An 18,573-nucleotide genomic window follows, 5' to 3' on the forward strand; every position below is an offset into this window, starting at 1 on the left:
ACTGTTCTCGGACCCTACCAGAGACATATACCATACTATGACCAGCAAAACAAAGGTGGAAACCAATTTGTAACATCAAACATTGTTATACCAAACTAAACTTCTGAAGGACAAAAAGGGAGAGGTCAGAACAGTTATGAGTGAACGCAGATTTGAGTGGTATTACTCATGCAGTCAGGTATCCCCCACTAGGCTAGTAGTACCTTACCTATCTATATCTAGAGCAAGGCTAGGTAAAGCAAGGTTTACACGCTACGATAAATTGCAGCGATTTATTGTAATGAAAAGGTTGTTACAATTTTTGTCATTACGTGTAAACAGGAGATCGTAGCGATAAATCGCTACGATTTTCTGTTTACACGTAATGCCAAATTGTAACAACCTTTTCATTACAATAAATCGGTACAATTTATCATAGCGTGTAAACCTTGCTTTAGATTCAACTCCCCCTCCCTTCTATTAACTACTTAAACAATGCAGATGGTGGGAGTAGCCTTTTGATTTGTAGTTATTCGGTAATTACAGTCACTTCAAATTAATTGATATTATTTTTTTGTGAAAAGTGATTCATGCCTGTTGCAATATTACTTGTAAATTACAAAGACAACATGATACTACTTTCTGGTTAGGTTATGGAGGATATAAATTTACTTACTACACTGTTTTTTTTCGGGATCGCATTAACCCATTAAACTCCGATGACAAGATCCTTGTCATTTGGTCAAATAAAACAAAAAATCATAAAACACCAAAATGTTTGATCAAACATCAGAAAAATATGACGTCAGGACTGACGTCATATTTTTCTGGTGTTTGATCAAACATTTTGGTGTTTTATGATTTTTTGTTTTATTTGACCAAATGACAAGGATCTTGTCATCGGAGTTTAAATGGGTTAAGGGAGAATCTCACCCGGGGGTACTAATTGCCCCGTACAGATTGTAGAAGAGCTGGAGGCATGGGTCTCAGCCAGAACATAGTCAAAGGACCCAAGATCACGCCTACACAAGATAAAATCAATATCACCATTTTTTTAAGTATTAATTTTTTCAAGAAAAAGTCCCCCATTTTATTTTTTTTAATTCAAAAACAATTATGATGCAAAGGATAATTTCATTTGAATTTTGTTCAATAATAGAGTAGGAGTTGTATTTTCTTTGTTTTCAAAATAAAAACATTTCCACCATAAATGTTTTATTTCAAATAATTATTTCAATAAGTGAGTAGTTGTATTTTAGTTGCATTTTTCCCAAAATTAAAACATTTCCACCATAAGTGTTTTATTTCAAATTTTAATTCTCGGGAGAAATTCTCCCGGGGTTACCTTTCAAGTTTGGGAAATAGAGGGTTACCATTCTAGGGATCAAATAATGGCCTTCGTCGTCTTCCACGGCAAATAACACCAATCCACGTTGCTTCAAAGTAGCCAAGAAACCCTCACATAATTTTATCATCTAACCATGAAACTAATTCAATGACCAGTGACTGTATCAGTGTCGAGGTAAGTAACTGATAACGTTGGTTTCGTTAGGGCTTGGCTGCTCATAATGGTTGGAGCTGAGAATGGTAATTACCCAGTTCAACAAAGTTACTGACATTATAATTAACAGTGCGATAACGAGTGTGACATACATGTAGGTACGCTTACTCCATTTCCGGCCATATGTTCGTCGGTCAAATGTCCGGGAGCCCGCATGCCAGTAAAATGCATTTTCTAAGATCGCACCCGGATTATATTCCTGATAACTGTGGAGACTGTGGTGTGAGCGTGAGTGTGTATGGCGCGGATGGGGACGGACGGTTGGCACCCCCTCCCCCTCTTTCTGGGGGGGGGGGAGAGGGGGTCAAAGGGCACGAGCGCTGGTATCCCCCTTCCCACCCGAATGTGGGGGGGGGGTGGCCTCACGTTGGCTTGGGTGGCACAGTGCCGAACAAGGACCGTGCGTGGGTGGTGGTGAATGCGAATGTGAGTGGAGTGTATAGTACCCGGAAAGGGGGATATGATAAGCTAGCATTAATGGTTAGGAGGTAGGGAATTAGGCTAGAGAAGTGGAGAGTGTGCCGCAAAGGAATGTAAGGGCCTACCCAGGAGCGACCGAAACCGAAGAACCGACGTCATCGACGCACAAGTAAGTACTTTTGAATCACAAGCTATCTAGGCACTGCAAAAATGACTACGCCCGCGAGTGGAAACGGGCCGTCAATGTCCGCACCTGAGAGTGAAAAAGAACCGTTCAAGGTGAATAGTGTCACCTTAAGGCCGTTTGACGGGACAGGAGATGTCTCCGTGTGGCTAACAAAGGCAGCCTTGGTCGCACGGCTAACGGGAGTGAAGGATGTGGCGAGCTACATCGCGCTAAATTTAGAGGGCGCGGCTTTATCCGTCTACATGGAGATGGCAACCGAAGATCAAAAGGAAGTGGAAAAGGTGAAGGAGAGGATACAGGAATTTTTTGGCGAGAGTCCCTTTGAAGCGTACTGCAAACTACGGCGAATGCGGTGGACGGGAGAACAGGTTGACGTGTTCGCAAATGACATTAGGCGATTTGCAGGCCTGATTAATCTCGAAGGCAACTCCCTGGAGATGGTAGTGAGGATGGCTTTCGTGAATGGGTTTCCGGATTACATATCGACTGGGCTGCAGGCAATGGAAAATGCAGCAAAGGCAGACATGAGCGAACTTATAGCCCGCGCCAGGCTCCTGACTAAGGCTAAGGATGAAGGGCCGATGGTGGCTGTGGCCAACGAACAGACACAAAGGAGAGTGCCCTCGGCGGGAGAAGGCGCGCGGGCGAGGATAGTGGCCACGGACCGAGAAGGGAGAACGGGTGAGCTCGGGGGTGACTACAACAGATGGCGCGGGCTGTCGAGGGTCCGTTGTTACGAGTGCCGGAGACTGGGTCACCTGGCAAGGGACTGTAAGGAGGTATAGCTTATCTGTTACTCGTGCAATCAGCCAGGGCACATGGCCCGAAATTGCAGTCAGGGAAACGGGACATCGGCGGCCACTATGCGAGGGGCCGCCGAGGAAATGTAAGGACACCGTTCAGTCGTATGCCGATCGTGGATATTTGGGTGAGAGGGAGACGCGCGAGGGCGCTGATAGACTCTGGCTGTTCAACCACGATCGTGAGGACCGATATAGTTCAAGAGTTCAGACGGGGAGATGTGGCCCTGACGACAGTCGACGGGAGAGAGACGATATGCGATGGCGACCAGGAAATTGAAATGATAGTGGAGGCTATCCCGATACGACTAAGAGTGCTCGTCATTAGAACGATTCTGGAGGGAATTGACGTGGTGCTGGGAATGGACGGAATTACCCAGCTTGGAGAAGTCACGTTCATCGGTGGGCTCGTACGGATTGGAATGAGGCAGGACTCGGAAGAGAGGATGAAGAACCGACCGAGGCCGGGTGAGGACGTAGGAATGGCAATGGGAGCCGCGGAGGGCGGTGCTGGCCCGAAGCTCAACCCTGGGAGAGGGCGACGCCGTGCACGATTGAGGACGAGGACTTCCGGGCGGAATTTGACGGCCGGAAGTGGGAAGTAGAGTGGTATCCGAAGGAAAGCTCGCCCGTCTTAAAGAACAAAGTCGACTGCTACACACGGACCCTCAGAGAGGGGGTGAGGGAGGACTTTGACCTCGAAGTGGAGCGATGGATCGAGGAAGGAATCTTGAGTCCCTGGGAGGAACCGGTGGAGGGCGGAATCCTGCCCTTGATGGCAGTGGTGCAGCCAACCAAGAGAAAGGTACGACCGGTGCTGGACTTCCGAGAGCTGAACCAGTTCGTGAAGTGTCATACTGGCGACGATTTTGTAGATGTATGTAGTGAGACCCTACGCAGGTGGCGCCGAAGGGGGGGGGCGTCCGCCGTTGTAGACTTGCGGGCGGCTTACTTGCAAATTCACGTGACTAAGAAGCTATGGAAGTACCAGCTAGTAAAATACAAAGGGAGAATTTACTGCTTGACCAGACTAGGTCTTGGGCTCAGCTCGGCCCCGAGGATCATGACGAGAATCCTGAAGACGGTACTGGAGAATACTGAAGCGATGAAGAAGGGCACTGACTCGTACCTAGACGACATACTGGTGGACGATGGCATAGTATCGACGTCGAACGTGGTGGAACATCTGGCTCGGTACGGATTGACAGCTAAGGAACCGGAGCCGTTGGAGGGAGGAGCGGTGTTGGGACTGCGACTGGAAAGGAACGCGGCAGGAACGCTGATGTTCAAGCGAGGGAACGAGATCCCAAAGGTGACGGACGAAATGTGTAAACGAGAACTTTTCTCCCTTTGCGGCAAATTAGTGGGCCACTACCCGATCGCCGGATGGCTTCGTACGGCATGTAGCTACATTAAGAGGAGGGCGGGATCGAAAGATTGGGGAGAGAAGGTTGATGAGGACACGCTAACCATGATACGCGACGTTGTCCAGAGGACGATGCTCCATGATCCTGTGAGAGGACAGTGGAACGCGCCCCAGCAGAGCCATGGCGTAGTATGGTGCGACGCGAGTAGTATCGCAACCGGTGCCGTCTTGGAGATAGGGAACGTGATAGTCAAAGATGGAGCGTGGCAGTGGAAGAAGGACGACTACCACCATATTAACGTGTCAGAGTTGGACGCGGTCATAAAAGGAACAAATTTGGCGCTGAAATGGGGGCTACGTGAGATCGAGATCAGGACGGACTCAGCCACGGTAGCGGGGTGGATGAACTCGGTGCTGACGGCTGAAAAGAGAGTGCGCACGAAAGGAGCTGCAGAGATCCTGGTGAAGCGCCGCCTCGGGATCCTGAAAGAGTTAATCGATGAGTTCGGCATGAAGATAAGGGTGAGGAAGGTATCCTCGGAGGCGAACAAAGCGGACGCGCTTACCAGAGTAAAGAAGAGCTGGCTGAAAGCGAAGGAAGAACAGGAAGAGAAGCTCGAGATGAGCGCCGCTGGGTCCCTTCGTGCGAAAGAGTTGCATGAAACGCATCATCTAGGGGTCGATAGGTCATTGTTCCTGGCAAGGAAGGTTAACCCGAACATATCAAGGGAAGAGGTGCGGCATGCGGTGAGGGCGTGTGCCCGCTGTCAGTCCATAAACCCAGCCCCCAGACCGCATTCAGCGGGGGAGCTCTGCGTGGAAGAGAACTGGGGGCGGCTGGCAATTGACGTAACCCACTATCAAGGCACCAGATACTTATCGATGGTCGACTGCGGCCCAGGGCGGTTCGGCATTTGGCGAGAACTGAAGGCGGAGACTGGAGAAGAGATTGCGCGGGTGATGAACGAGGTATTTTTGGAGCGGGGCCCAGTGGATGAAGTCCTGATGGACAACGGCACGGCGTTTCGGTCGGAGGCACTGAAAGGTACATTGGACAAGTGGAACACAAGACGCTTCTTCCGGGCAGCGTACCGGCCGAGCGGAAATGGTATAATAGAACGACACCATCGTACAATTAAGGCCATAGCTGAGAGGGCGCGAATACCGCCGACGGAGGCAGTTTTCTGGTATAATATCTCCCCCAGGTCAGGCCAAGACGATCGCTCGGTTCCGCAAAAGGCTGTGTTCAAATATGATTGGCGGCATCCGCTGCAGGGACCGAAACTGCCGGCCAACGCCGAAGAAGGCCCCGCCTCAGTGCAGGTGGGGGAGGAGGTATGGGTGAGACCAAGGGACAGGAAGTGCACGTCACAGTGGACGAGAGGGACAGTGACGGAGGTGAACTCCCGGAACAATGTTTCTGTTGAGGGAGTGCCGCGACATATCTTGGATATACGGCGGGTAGTGAGTGAAGGAGAAGATGAGGAGGAAGGCCACGTGGCGACAACAGAAGAGGATGGGGTGTCTCAGAGACCCCAGCGCGAAAGACGCCCGCCAAGGTGGCTACAGGACTACGATGTAGAGGAAGGAGAAGACGAGGAGTAGGCTTATCTCTAGATCAAGGGGGGGTGTGGTGTGAGCGTGAGTGTGTATGGTGCGGATGGGGACGGACGGTTGGCACCCCCTCCCCCTCTTTCTGGGGGGGGGGAGAGGGGGTCAAAGGGCACGAGCGCTGGTATCCCCCTTCCCACCCGAATGTGGGGGGGTGGCCTCACGTTGGCTTGGGTGGCACAGTGCCGAACAAGGACCGTGCGTGGGTGGTGGTGAATGCGAGTGTGAGTGGAGTGTGCAGTACCCGGAAAGGGGGATATGATAAGCTAGCATTAATGGTTAGGAGGTAGGGAATTAGGCTAGAGAAGTGGAGAGTGTGCCGCAAAGGAATGTAAGGGCCCACCCAGGAGCGACCGAAACCGAAGAACCGACGTCATCGACGCACAAGTAAGTACTTTTGAATCACAGAGACTACAGCGAAGAACAAGGTGAAAGGTTTCACCACGACAATCGCACTATGGAAGAAAGGTATTACGGACGATGGGACATAAACATGTTAGTAGATTACTGTTGGTGTATAAAACGTGGCTTGCATGGTGAAAAACACAATAAAAATAATTGAAAAAGTATTTTCTTTCACATTAATGTATATTCTTGCATGTTTTGATTTTAAAACAACATCATAACATTTAGTCTTGTTATTATAACGTAACTCTAATACTAAATAATAATAAAGAAAATGAATGAAAACATTGTTTTAAGAATTTTCAATATCATTCAATAATCTGAGCTGATTGATCAAAATCATTATGATTTTTAATTCAGTATAACCAGATTACTTAAATTCAGTTGGGAAAAAAAATCATGTTCATGTGGTCAGTAAATTAAAGGTCTCTCCTTAACAAACAATGAATCTGAGTTTTCTCTATAAAATAGTACATTTGGGTTTGTCTGGCCAGGAGTAAACACCGTAAAACCGTGTTTGGAAGACTTGTGTAAGGATTTGCAAGAATCTTTGTGGTTCATGGGATATATACGGAATCACGAAGTATCATCGATTTTTCAAGGACAGCGAAGTCTTACAGGTAATAAGCAAACATCATTATATCCAACGGTCAAGCGTGTCCATGTATTCATTGTTTGGCAGAAATTATTTTTCGGCTCTGTCTAAGTAACACGCTATTTTTTTTAACGAGTTTCCATGGAATTCCTTGTCAATACAATAGCACAACATATGGATAATAACGCCCCTCTTTAGTTTAGAAATAATATATGACACTCATTTTGCTGGTCTCTCCATTTGTTTACATTGTTCATTATCGATTTATTTGTTTATTTATTCATTTATTGTGTTGTGGGGGGCTCGGAATTTTCAGGTGGTTTCGGACAGTTGATATACACGATCTATTGACCATAAGATGTCTATATTATGAGCAGGTGTACCCTGATCTCAGGGGGGGGAAGTGGTACCCAGTGGCGCCAGTTGTGGTGGCTCCTCCTGGTTTACGGGGGCACAAATTTTCAAGAAAAAACGCAATTCATTGAAGAAATGACTGACTTAAATGGATAACCACAACTTAACAGGCGACTCCCACCATTCACTTTGTTTTTGTAGTTCATAGAACTGTGTGTGTGGGGGGGAGTCTCACCTAACCTAGTTTTAGGTAAGGTTCAGTTGACTAGATTATTTTCATCTCTCACTCTTAAGATGATAGACATAAAAAATAAGTTTTATTCATGGGCTTCTGGTGCTATTTCTGCCAAAATTTATTTGTTTTCTTTGTGTGAAGGTGATCCCTGACTATGGAATCCAAGTGATTTAGTGTAGAATACAATAAAGGATTAGTAAGAATCACAAATTGATTTCTGACATCCTTCCAGTGGCGGCGCCAAGGGGGGGCTTGGGGGGGCTTTAGCCCCCCCAAAAAGTGGCCAGCCCCCCCATTACCCCCCCCCCAGCTGAAATAAGCAAATTGAGAATTTAAAACACTCATTGAAATAATTTTATTAAGTGGAATTTTTAATTGCCAGGGCTAAAGATTTGTCACCCATCAGTGCTAGCCGTACCATCAACCCCCTCCCCTTTTGAAATGAGGATGATATATGTGTATTATCATATTACTATTAGCCCCCCAAAAAATTTGCTCAGCCCCCCCATAGCCTCCCCACCTAAAAATTCCTGGCGCCGCCACTGCATCCTTCATTATTGGGTAGTTGTTCACCTGTGCAAACTTTTTACCAAGATTTCTTATTTCCAGTTATCTGTGCTATTCCATTTTATATATATATATATATATATATATATATATATATATATATATATATATACATACACACACACACACATACACACAACATGAACGATAATGATATGGTCACCAAGTACAAAAAAATGTATTAAAAAAACTTGAAAGAATACAAAGAGCAATTACAAAATTGGCACCAACACTCTCAAAACTATCATATGAAGAGAGACTAGAAAAACTTGAACTACAGACACTAGAGCAAAGAAGAGAGAGAGGAGATTTGATAGCTATTTACAGAATCATGAAAGGCATAGAAATTACTGATAGAGAGAATCTGATAAAATGGGATGACAGAAATACAAGAGGACACGGAAAGAAAATAAAAGAAGACAGCTATAGAAGAGATTTGAAAAAGAACAGCTTTCCTCACAGAGTAATAGACAGTTGGAACAAGTTAGATGAGAAAGTGGTGTGTGTGGAAAAACAATACATGAATTTAAAAATAGTTTAGATAAAATGAGATATGAAGACGGGACCCCACGAGCAAAGCTCCCCTTCCCGTAAAATACAACTAGGTAAATACACAACATGAACGATAATGATATGGTCACTAAGTACAAAAAAATGTATTAAAATAACTTGAAAGAATACAAAGAGCAATTACAAAATTGGCACCAACACTCAAAACTATCATATGAAGAGAGACTAGCAAAACTTGAGCTACAGACACTAGAGCAAAGAAGAGAGAGAGGAGATTTGATAGCTATTTACAGAATCATGAAAGGCATAGAAATTACTGATAGAGAGAATCTGATAAAATGGGATGATAGAAATACAAGAGGACATGGAAAGAAAATCAAGAAAGACAGCTATAGAAGATATCTGAAAAAAAACAGCTTTCCTCACAGAGTAATAGACAGTTGGATCAAGTTAGATGAGGAAGTGATGTGTGCAAAAACAATACATGAATTTGAAAATAGTTTAGATAAAATGAGATATGAAGACGGGACACCACAAGCATTGCTCCCCTTCCCATAAGATACAACTAGGTAAATACATATATATATATACATATATATATATATATGGGTGTGGGTGTGTATGTATGTATGTATTTATATATATATATTGATGGGCCTTCTCTTTCTCTTTGTAATTAATTTTTAATTTACCAGTCTATTTTTTCTACTCTCTACACTCCTTTTTTTTTTGTATTATTCAATCCTATTTTGTTTTTATTTTTTCTTCTTTTAAGCTTCTTTGATACGAATTGTATGATAATTTACTGCACTTTGGTTAATGCGTACTTTTTTATACTTTTGCATACTTTTTGATACTCCTACATTATTAGCAAACAATATATTTTACATAAGAATGTTCTAGAAATCCTTCATTATGCACAGATATCCTGTTTTAGTGTCTTTATCTCTCTGCAGTGTCTATTCACCGTTTTTTTTTTTTTTTTTTTTTACCATATCATTTTATGATTTATTTATACTGACCCAGTCTTTTTTTCTGCAGAAATCCATTATTACATATTTGTTCAACTTTCCATTACTTTCTTCAAAATATCTTTTACATGTGTTGTTTGTCCCCTCCCCTTACTGCATTTTGGTTAATGCGCCACTATATTATTTCAGATCGAGGTTAAATTTGAAAATTTCCTTGGAAACAGTACTTGAAGATCTCGTATTGTCATATTTGGTGTGGCGTCTTTGGAACACCTATCTAATGAGTCATATTGATATCACAAGATGACCCACAATGGAGAGAAAATTTTCTAATATGACCTTTATGATGTTGCTTTTTCACATAATAATCATCTCACACTGGAGAAAAGCCTTTCCAATGTGACCTTTGCTATGCAGTTTTCTCAAGAGAAGGGTTATCTCAGACGAGACATAATGACCCACACTAGAGAGAAGTCTTTCCAATGTGACCTGTGTGATGCGGCTTTCTCACAAAAGGGTGGTCTCAAACAACACATGATGACCCACACTGGAGAGAAGCCATTTCAGTGTGATCTGTGTGAGGCAGCTTTCTCATTAAAAAATGGGCTCAAACGACACATGGTGACCCACACTGGAGAAAAGTCTTTCAAATGTGCCCTGTGTGATGCAACTTTCTCACAAAAGAGCAGTGTCAAACAACACATACTTACCCATACTGGAGAGAAGCCTTTCAAGTGTGAACTATGTGACAAAGCTTTCTCAGAAAAGGGTAATCTCAACCAACACATGATGACCCACACTGGAGAAAAGCCTTTCAAATGTGAGCTGTGTGATGCAGCTTTCTCAGAAAAGGGTAATCTCAAACAACACATGGTGACCCACACTGGAGAGAAGCCGTTTGTGTGTGGCCTGTGTGATGCAACTTTCTCACAACAGCATAATCTAAAATATCACATGGTGGCCCACACTGGAGAAAAGCCTTTCAAGTGTGAACTGTGTGATAAAGCTTTCTCACATAAGAGCAATCTTAAACTACACATAGTGAACCACACTCAAGAGAAGCCTTTCAAGTGTGACATGTGTGATAAAGCTTTCTCTGCAAAAGGTGGTCTCAGACAACACATGATGACCCACACTGGAGAGAAGCCTTTCAAGTGTGTCATGTGTGATAAAGCTTTCTCACAAAAAGGCAGTCTCAAACAACACATGGTGACCCACACTGGAGAGAAGCCTTTCAAGTGTGAAGTGTGTGATAAAACTTTCTCACTAAAGAGTAATCTCAAAAATCACGTGGCGACCCACACTGGAGAGAAGCCTTTCAAGTGTGTCATGTGTGATGCAGCTTTCTCACTAAAGAGAAGTCTGAAACTACACATGCTGAACCACACTGGAGAGAAGCCTTTCAAGTGTGAACTATGTGATAAAGCTTTCTCACAAAAGAGTTGTCTCAAAAATCACATTGTGACCCACACTGGAGAGAAGCCTTTCAAATGTGAACTGTGTGATGGAGCTTTCTCACGTAAGAATAATCTCCACCAACACATGATGACCCACACTGGAAAGAAGCCTTTCAAATGTGAACTGTGTGATAAAGCTTTCTCTGAAGAAAGTGGTCTCAAAAGACACATGGTGACCCACACTGGAGCGAGGCCTTTCAAGTGTGACCTGTGTGATGGAGCTTTCTCACTAAAGCAAGGTCTCAAACAACACATGGTGACCCACACTGGAGAGAAGCCTTTCAAATGTGAACTGTGTGATAAAGCTTTCTCACAAAATCGTAATCTCAAAGAACACATTGTGACCCACACTGGAGAAAAGCCTTTCAAGTGTGACCTGTGTGATGCAATTTTCTCACAAAAGGGTGGTCTCAAACTACACATGATGACCCACACTAGAGAGAAGCCATTTCAATGTGAACTGTGTGATGCAGCTTTCTCAGTAAAAAGTCGGCTGAAACGTCACATGATGACTCATACTAGAGAGAAGCCTCTCAAATGTGAACTGTGTGGTAAAGCTTTCTCACAAAAGAATTGTCTCAAAAACCACATGGTGACCCACACTGGAGCGAGGCCTTTCAAGTGTGACCTGTGTGATGCAACTTTCTCGCAAAAGCACAGTCTCAAAAAACACATGGTGACCCACACTGGAGAGAAGCCTTTCAAGTGTGACCTGTGTGATGCAGCTTTCTCTGAAAAAGGTGGTCTCAAACAACACATGATGACCCATACTGGAGAGAAGCCTTTCAAGTGTGACTTGTGTGATAAAGCTTTCTCACAAAAGTGTAGTCTCAAACGACATATAGTGAACCACACTTGAGAGAAGCCTTTCAAATGTGACATATGTGATGCAACTTTTTTCACAAAAGAGTCATCTCAAACAAGACATCATGTCAAACACTTGAGAGAAATCTTTGAAGTGTGAAATGTATGATGCAGCCATCTAAGAATAAAAATAAACTTAGACATCACATGGTGACCCATACAGGAAAGGAGCCTTATTCGCTTGCTCATGAAGGATTTATTTCAAATGTCACATAGTGACTCATACTTCTTCACGAAAGGTTAATCTCATACAATGTGTGATGATTGACTCTGGTGAGAGGGCTCTCCAATTTGACCTGAGTGGTTTGATATTCCTGTGTGATGGTATTTTCATCTATTAAGTATTGATCTAATGTTTGCCAGATGAGTCATCACACACGCATACTGTCAGCTGTACAAGTAAATGTTAGTTTTTTAATCTCAGTTGTGTAGTTATTTGAGTGACCTTTGGTTCAATTGGGTAATTGCAATTTTGCTTTTTTGTAACCAAAGATTCCTAAGTGTTCTATTAAGTGCACAAATGTTTTTGTATTTACAAAGAAAAAAAAAAAATTGCAATCTTTAGAGTGGTGTAAGTGGTGGCTATAGATATCTACATATGAAGGATGCAGTTCTCTATACTATTATGTAAAGTTTTTTGGAATATTTGCCCATGTAACTTGTAATTTGTGTTGCTGTAAATATATCTACGATAATATACTCAGCAGTGTTTATTTTATCATTTGAGAGACTAATATCACATTTCAGTGAAGTATTTACAAGAATATTAGATGTCATGTGATGAATTGGTCATTGTTGACAACGAATAAATCCAGTTTGTTGAACGGTTTTGTTTTGTCATTTGTGCAAAGAAGAGCTTGTTCATGTTGTCAAGCAGTATCCTTTGTATGTGTTTGTTCTTGTGTTTAATTTGTTGTTTTCGTGAAGTTTACAAGATCATTTTGTGAGGGATGATAGCTATAATTAATTCACACATGTACATCTGGTGGAGAGTAATCATTGTTTCTACCTTATTACAAAGAATTAGAATGGAGGAGCATGCCGACAGACCTTTTGCTCCATAACTAGGTCGGATGCAAAAATAAATAAATAGAATAACAGTAAATAAATAAAATATATAAATGATAATTTTTCTAAGTTGCAAAACCCTTTGGCCACGTTAACGTAGTCAACTTCGTGTTGAGTTGCTGCAAACCTAAGACCATATCCTAAAGCACATTTTATAGCACTATTTAAAGGTTTATCAGATAAAATTATAGCAAAATTATGGTTGGCATGCTTGGACCAATCACTGTCTTTAATCAATAGAGACAGTTTTTTGTTAAGTTTCTCACTGAGAACGTTACACGAATGTCTTAATTTACTATAACAATAATCAAGTAGTCTATGTTTCCAATTTTCTGGGATAGCTCTTTGAAATTTATTTTTTAAAGATTTAGTGATATTAAAAGATTCACGAACTGATAAACCTTCAAATAGTGCTATAAAATGTGCTTTAGGATATGGTCTTAGTTTCGCAGCAACTCAACACGAAGTTGACTATGTTAACGTCGCCAAAGGGTTTTACAACTTAGAAAAATTTGGTGAAGTCTCTACTCAAAATATCAACATCAGCAAGGGTTTTGTATATGCTTCTTTATCAGCACCTGGTATTCCAAATTGTTCTAAAAGGTTTTTTAAGTCGTACCATGAGTTAAAAAGAGATGAACAGTTACACATCACTAGAGCTGATAAAAGTAATTGCATTGTCATTCTTAACAAATTAGATTACATTGAAAAAATGGGAACATTATTGGGAGATTGTGAAACATATACAAAACTTACTAAAAACCCGCTTGAATCTGTAAACAGTGAGTTTAATCGCAATGTTAAAAAGATTCTGAAAGGACAACATCTGATAAAAAAAAAAAATCTTTTTGTCCCCTTCCTTGCCTTACATGTATGGATTGATGAAGACCCACAAACCTGGTTATCAAGTTAGACCTATCATCAGTTCCACAGGATCCGTCACTTACAATTTATCCAAATGGCTTGTTACTATTTTGAGTCCTTTAGTGGGTACTATATCTTCTTCCCACGTCACAAATAATGTTGATTTCATTATTTGAATAATCTAGAAATCTGTTATGATTTTAAACTAGTTAGTTTTGATATAACTTCGCTCTTCACCCGTGTTCCCGTAATTGACTTATTGGTATATCTTGAAGAAGAATTATTATCAAAACATCACTTGCCACTTCCAGCTAAAACCATAATTGAACTCATTAAGTTGTTTATTGTAAATTATAAATTTGTTTTTGATGGCGAATTCTATGTACAAAAATTTGGTATGGCAATGGGAAACCCTCTGTCCCTAGTACTTAGTAACTTGTACATGGAATTCTTTGAGATGAAACTATTACCTAGGATTCTTCCCCAACAAGTTGTGTGGAAAAGATATGTTGATGATATCTTGTGTCTTTGGCCAGTTAAGCATAACTTAGATTTATTTCTTGAAAAACTAAATGGTATGGTCCCTTCAATCAAATTCACTTTTGAAATAGAAATAGAGAATAAGTTGCCATTTTTGGATAATTTAATTCATCGAAATGGTAAACAATTTACATATGACGTTTATAGAAAACCTACTAATGTCGCATCATATGTCCACTTTTATTCGGCTCATCATCAGAAGACAAAACTTTCTGTCTTTAGTTCTATGTTTCTTAGAGCTTACAGGATATGTAGCCTGGAGTTTTTGGATGATGAGCTGAGGAAGATATATAGCATAGCTTCTGAATTAAGATATCCAAAGCACTTAGTAGACACTTCTCATAAAATGGCTTACAAAACTTTCCATAACACCTCACATGAAAGAAAAGTATTTGACAAAAAGAACCTTCTGGTTCTTCCTTACAGTGAGAAATTAGTTGGTCTGCCTAATATTCTCAAACAATTCAACATCAACTTGGTTTTCAAAAATAATAATACTATAAAAAGTAAGCTCATTAGAAATTCACTTGAAGTAACTGAGGGTTGTGTTTACTCTATTCCATGCCTTAAATGTAACAAATTTTATATCGGCCAAACTGGTAAAGACTTAAAAACTAGGATAAATCTGCACAAATATAGTGTAAGGAGTGGGCAAAGTTCCAGTGGCCTTTTTGTCCATGTAAGAGACCACAACCATCCTATTGACTGGGATAATTCTAATGTAATAATTTCTTGTAGATCCTTATTAGAAAGAAACATTATCGAATCCAGTCATATTAAACAAACCTTTGACCATAACATCAATTTAAGTTTAGGATTATTTAAGCTTGATGATTTTGTTATTGATAAAATTGTAAGAACTTCTCCAAGTGTTACTAAGCCGGGGTGACGTAACGTCATGTGACCAAACGTCCGTATATGTAAACATCGTCTCTACCTGATTGTGAAGCATCTTGTGTGTCCTTCCTATGTTCCTAGCTTGTCTTCTACTTTATGTATATATATCCACCTTTGTCTCTGTAACTGTGTATTCCTTGATAATGTCTTAAATAGACGAAAACGTTTGGACTAAGCTTCTTATTTCCCAGTGGTTTTTTCTGCATATATATATATATATATATATATATATATATTATATATATATATATATATATATATGTGTGTGTGTGTGTGTGTGTGTAAGGAGAAGAACTGAATGGTGTTCTGTAGGGTGTTTCCCCATCCAGTGGCTAGCTGAAAAACTACTAATGATACAACTTTTTCTTGGTAGTAGTGCAGGCCATCCTAGAGTTGTGGCAATATTTGACCCTTCTCATAATAAACATCTGACAACACAATCTTCCATACATGGGTCATCGAACACCGTTCAGTCATAGCAATCCATTTCTTCTTTATCTTCCCTTTCAATGAAGAACTTCCCCCTCTCCATCCTCCTCCTCTCTGGACACCAAGAGAAAACTAGTGTAGGATAGAAACAACACCAGGTAGGTGTCATCCTGGTAGGACCAGGAAACTTGGGTAGGATACAATCTACAGTAGCACCAAAAATTGACCAAATTGAAAGAATGAAGACATGTATACCATAAACATCGAATGTCTGAACCATGGTTCAATGGAATTATAGGAGGTTGAATATTTTAGATTTGTACTTCAAGTCTATGGCCCCAACTGATGTAAAAAAAAAAAATCTACATTTACCATTTTGCGTACCTGGAAGTCACAAATTAGGGAATACATTTCTAATTTTAATATATTCTCGGCAAGTTGCTCTTCCTCAGCTAACTTTTATCGAGGGAAATGGAATGCCTTTGCAGAATGGTGCCACTCCAGGAAAATAGTCCCAGATCAAGCCACCATTCCTGAGATCGCCTTCTTCCACTTCCTCAGGAAGTCCAAGAAGATCTCCCTCTCAGTAGTGCAAGGCTATAGGGCAGCACTAAATCAGGTGTTTTCTCTGAAGGGAATGGACCTAGCCCTTTCACCAGAATTTTCCATGCTCCTCAGGCATTTCAAAAAACCGTGCCCCCCACCCCCCCAGGGAAATCAGTTCTCCTCCGTGGGATGTGGCATTAGTCCTGAACTGTCTGAGGGGTCCCCCTTACGAACCCCTCCGAGATGCACATCTGAAGGACCTCACCTTGAAGACAGTTTTTCTTCTAGCCCTAGCATCTTCCAAGAGAGTAGGGGAGTTACACGCCATCTCTTATAGAGTCACCCATTCAAAAGGATGGAAAGAGGTCTCCTTCACTTTCATGCCTCAATTCATTGTCTAAAACTAAGATCCTGCCAAATCCGACCCTAGATTCTGGTCCTTTAGTGTTCCTTCCTTAGACGGGTTTGTAGGGGGGAGGGGGAACAAACGGAAATAGTACTATAACCGGTACGAGCCATCCGGACCTACCCCAAGAGAACTGAACATCTTAGACCAGAATCAAAGAGGTATGTAGGGGAAGAGCGATGTGTCACATTGGAATGGGTGGTTGAGTGTTGAATGAGGTGCCTCCCGTCAACAGGAAATAATTGGAATAGTATTGAGATTAGTCTCAGGAACTAATTATACGCTTAGGTACCCAGGACTCACATTTAGAAATAATATATCAATTTATAAGGAGGCTGGTTGTCGAGAAGTTAGGAGGCACACAGGACTGCAGTTTCAACTAGAACTGTACAGGAAAGAGCGTTTCGGTCAGTAAATACATTCAACTTAAGTTTAAATCAGATTTCAGTTTATTACATGATAATGTAAATATCTAATATTACACAACCCTCTATCAATTAACACATATCGTTCTTTCTCCCAGCTACAATATAAACATGTAATATTATTCAATGCGATAATTTCAATTTTTTTATTCAATTTAATTCCCTTTTCAGTGCACTTTCACATGGCAAATGAATGTGTTTGTACATTGTTACTCGAAATATTCTATAGATAAAGAGTAATTTAAATACAAATTAATAGTAATATCAAGACATGTCAAATCGAAATGTCCAATGATGAAACGTCTTTGGTGCAAACGTCAAGGAGGCTTTACGCCATATTTCTTCGAGTATTTCTAAGGTTGAATTGTAATTAGTCAGTAATTCTGTCGTCAGTATGTGTTTATATATACTGGAACAAGTTCACTAATAAATCCACTATCGGAGAAATGATAACGGAAAGTACAGGGAAACTGTATATTTCGACTACTATCTGTAGTCCTCTTCAGCAGTTTCCCTGTACTTTCCGTTATCATTTCTCCGATAGTGGGTTTGTTAGTGAACTTGTTCCAGTATATATAAACACATACTGACGAGCAGAATGCTTCTAGCATTCTGCTGAAGAGGACTACAGATAGTAGTCGAAATATACAGTTTCCCTGTACTTTCCGTTATCATTTCTCCGATAGTGGGCTTATTAGTGAACTTTAACAAATGTGTTATGACATACCAATTTCCATAATGGAACAGGATATTGTAAATAATGCAATACTACAGGGTCCACACTAGATGATTCAGTGTATATTTACTATAGGGTGAGAAGAAACCACCTCACGCTTCTTCCTGAATCTGTCGTTGCATTCAGTGCGGAGAAGTAAAGATATTGCAACAAAGTGATTGATTTCAGGTATTCATACAGTATTTTATTCTGTTTCCCCAGCGTCTCATCCAGGATGTAATTTTTGTATCTATTTGTATATCTATATGTGTACGCATATTTATTTCATTTTGTCTTTTATTTTTCTTAATTAATTTTATTTTTATTTTATCCATTCGTTTATTTACTTAACTACTTGTTTATATTTTTCCTGGATCTAGTCTATGCATTCGTCCTGCATCTAGTGCTTGAAGTGGGCTATTACTAGTTGTTCATGAGAGGTCATGGCACGTAGACCGACCGAGATAAGTAGGCTACACAAAGTATGACCACGCGTCGAAAGAACGTGGTTTTGAATTTTTGAAAGACACTTGATAGTTAGGTTGGAGAGCACAAATCTATGGGCAACGTGATGTCATGTCGCCTACACTAAGTGCTCTTTTCCACTAATGCCCACCAACTTTTTACATAATTTGATCAAACCTTTGCCGTTGACTGGGAATGCATGTGAAGGCTTTCTCCATTGTAAGGCGGGGTGGCGGGTGGATGTCGGTGAGTCACAACATATGTTGATTCTTTGTTGAAGGGAATATGGAAAGGAAAGCCCCAGTCAACGCGATCCAATTTTACAATCTCATATTT

At 41.2% G+C, this 18,573-nt stretch overlaps 2 protein-coding genes across 2 annotated transcripts; both read left to right on the top strand.

Moving 5' to 3' along the window:
• Nucleotides 1–3,722: 3,722 nt before the first annotated feature.
• LOC143028064 (uncharacterized) lies at nt 3,723–5,918 on the top strand. The gene has a single exon (XM_076189705.1). The coding sequence runs from the start codon at nt 3,723–3,725 to the stop codon at nt 5,916–5,918; it is 2,196 nt and encodes a 731-aa protein (XP_076045820.1).
• Nucleotides 5,919–6,797: 879 nt separating this feature from the next.
• LOC143028372 (uncharacterized) lies at nt 6,798–12,635 on the top strand. Its single transcript, XM_076190356.1, has 2 exons — nt 6,798–6,949; nt 9,751–12,635. Exon 2 carries the CDS (start codon nt 9,973–9,975, stop codon nt 11,875–11,877), a length of 1,905 nt encoding a protein of 634 aa, XP_076046471.1. The 5' UTR covers nt 6,798–6,949; nt 9,751–9,972; the 3' UTR covers nt 11,878–12,635.
• Nucleotides 12,636–18,573: the final 5,938 nt, after the last annotated feature.

The sequence above is a fragment of the Oratosquilla oratoria genome, chromosome 9, assembly GCF_046742065.1.
Source record: "Oratosquilla oratoria isolate Oo_2021 chromosome 9, ASM4674206v1, whole genome shotgun sequence".
In the NCBI taxonomy this organism is placed as follows: Eukaryota; Metazoa; Arthropoda; class Malacostraca; order Stomatopoda; family Squillidae; genus Oratosquilla; species Oratosquilla oratoria.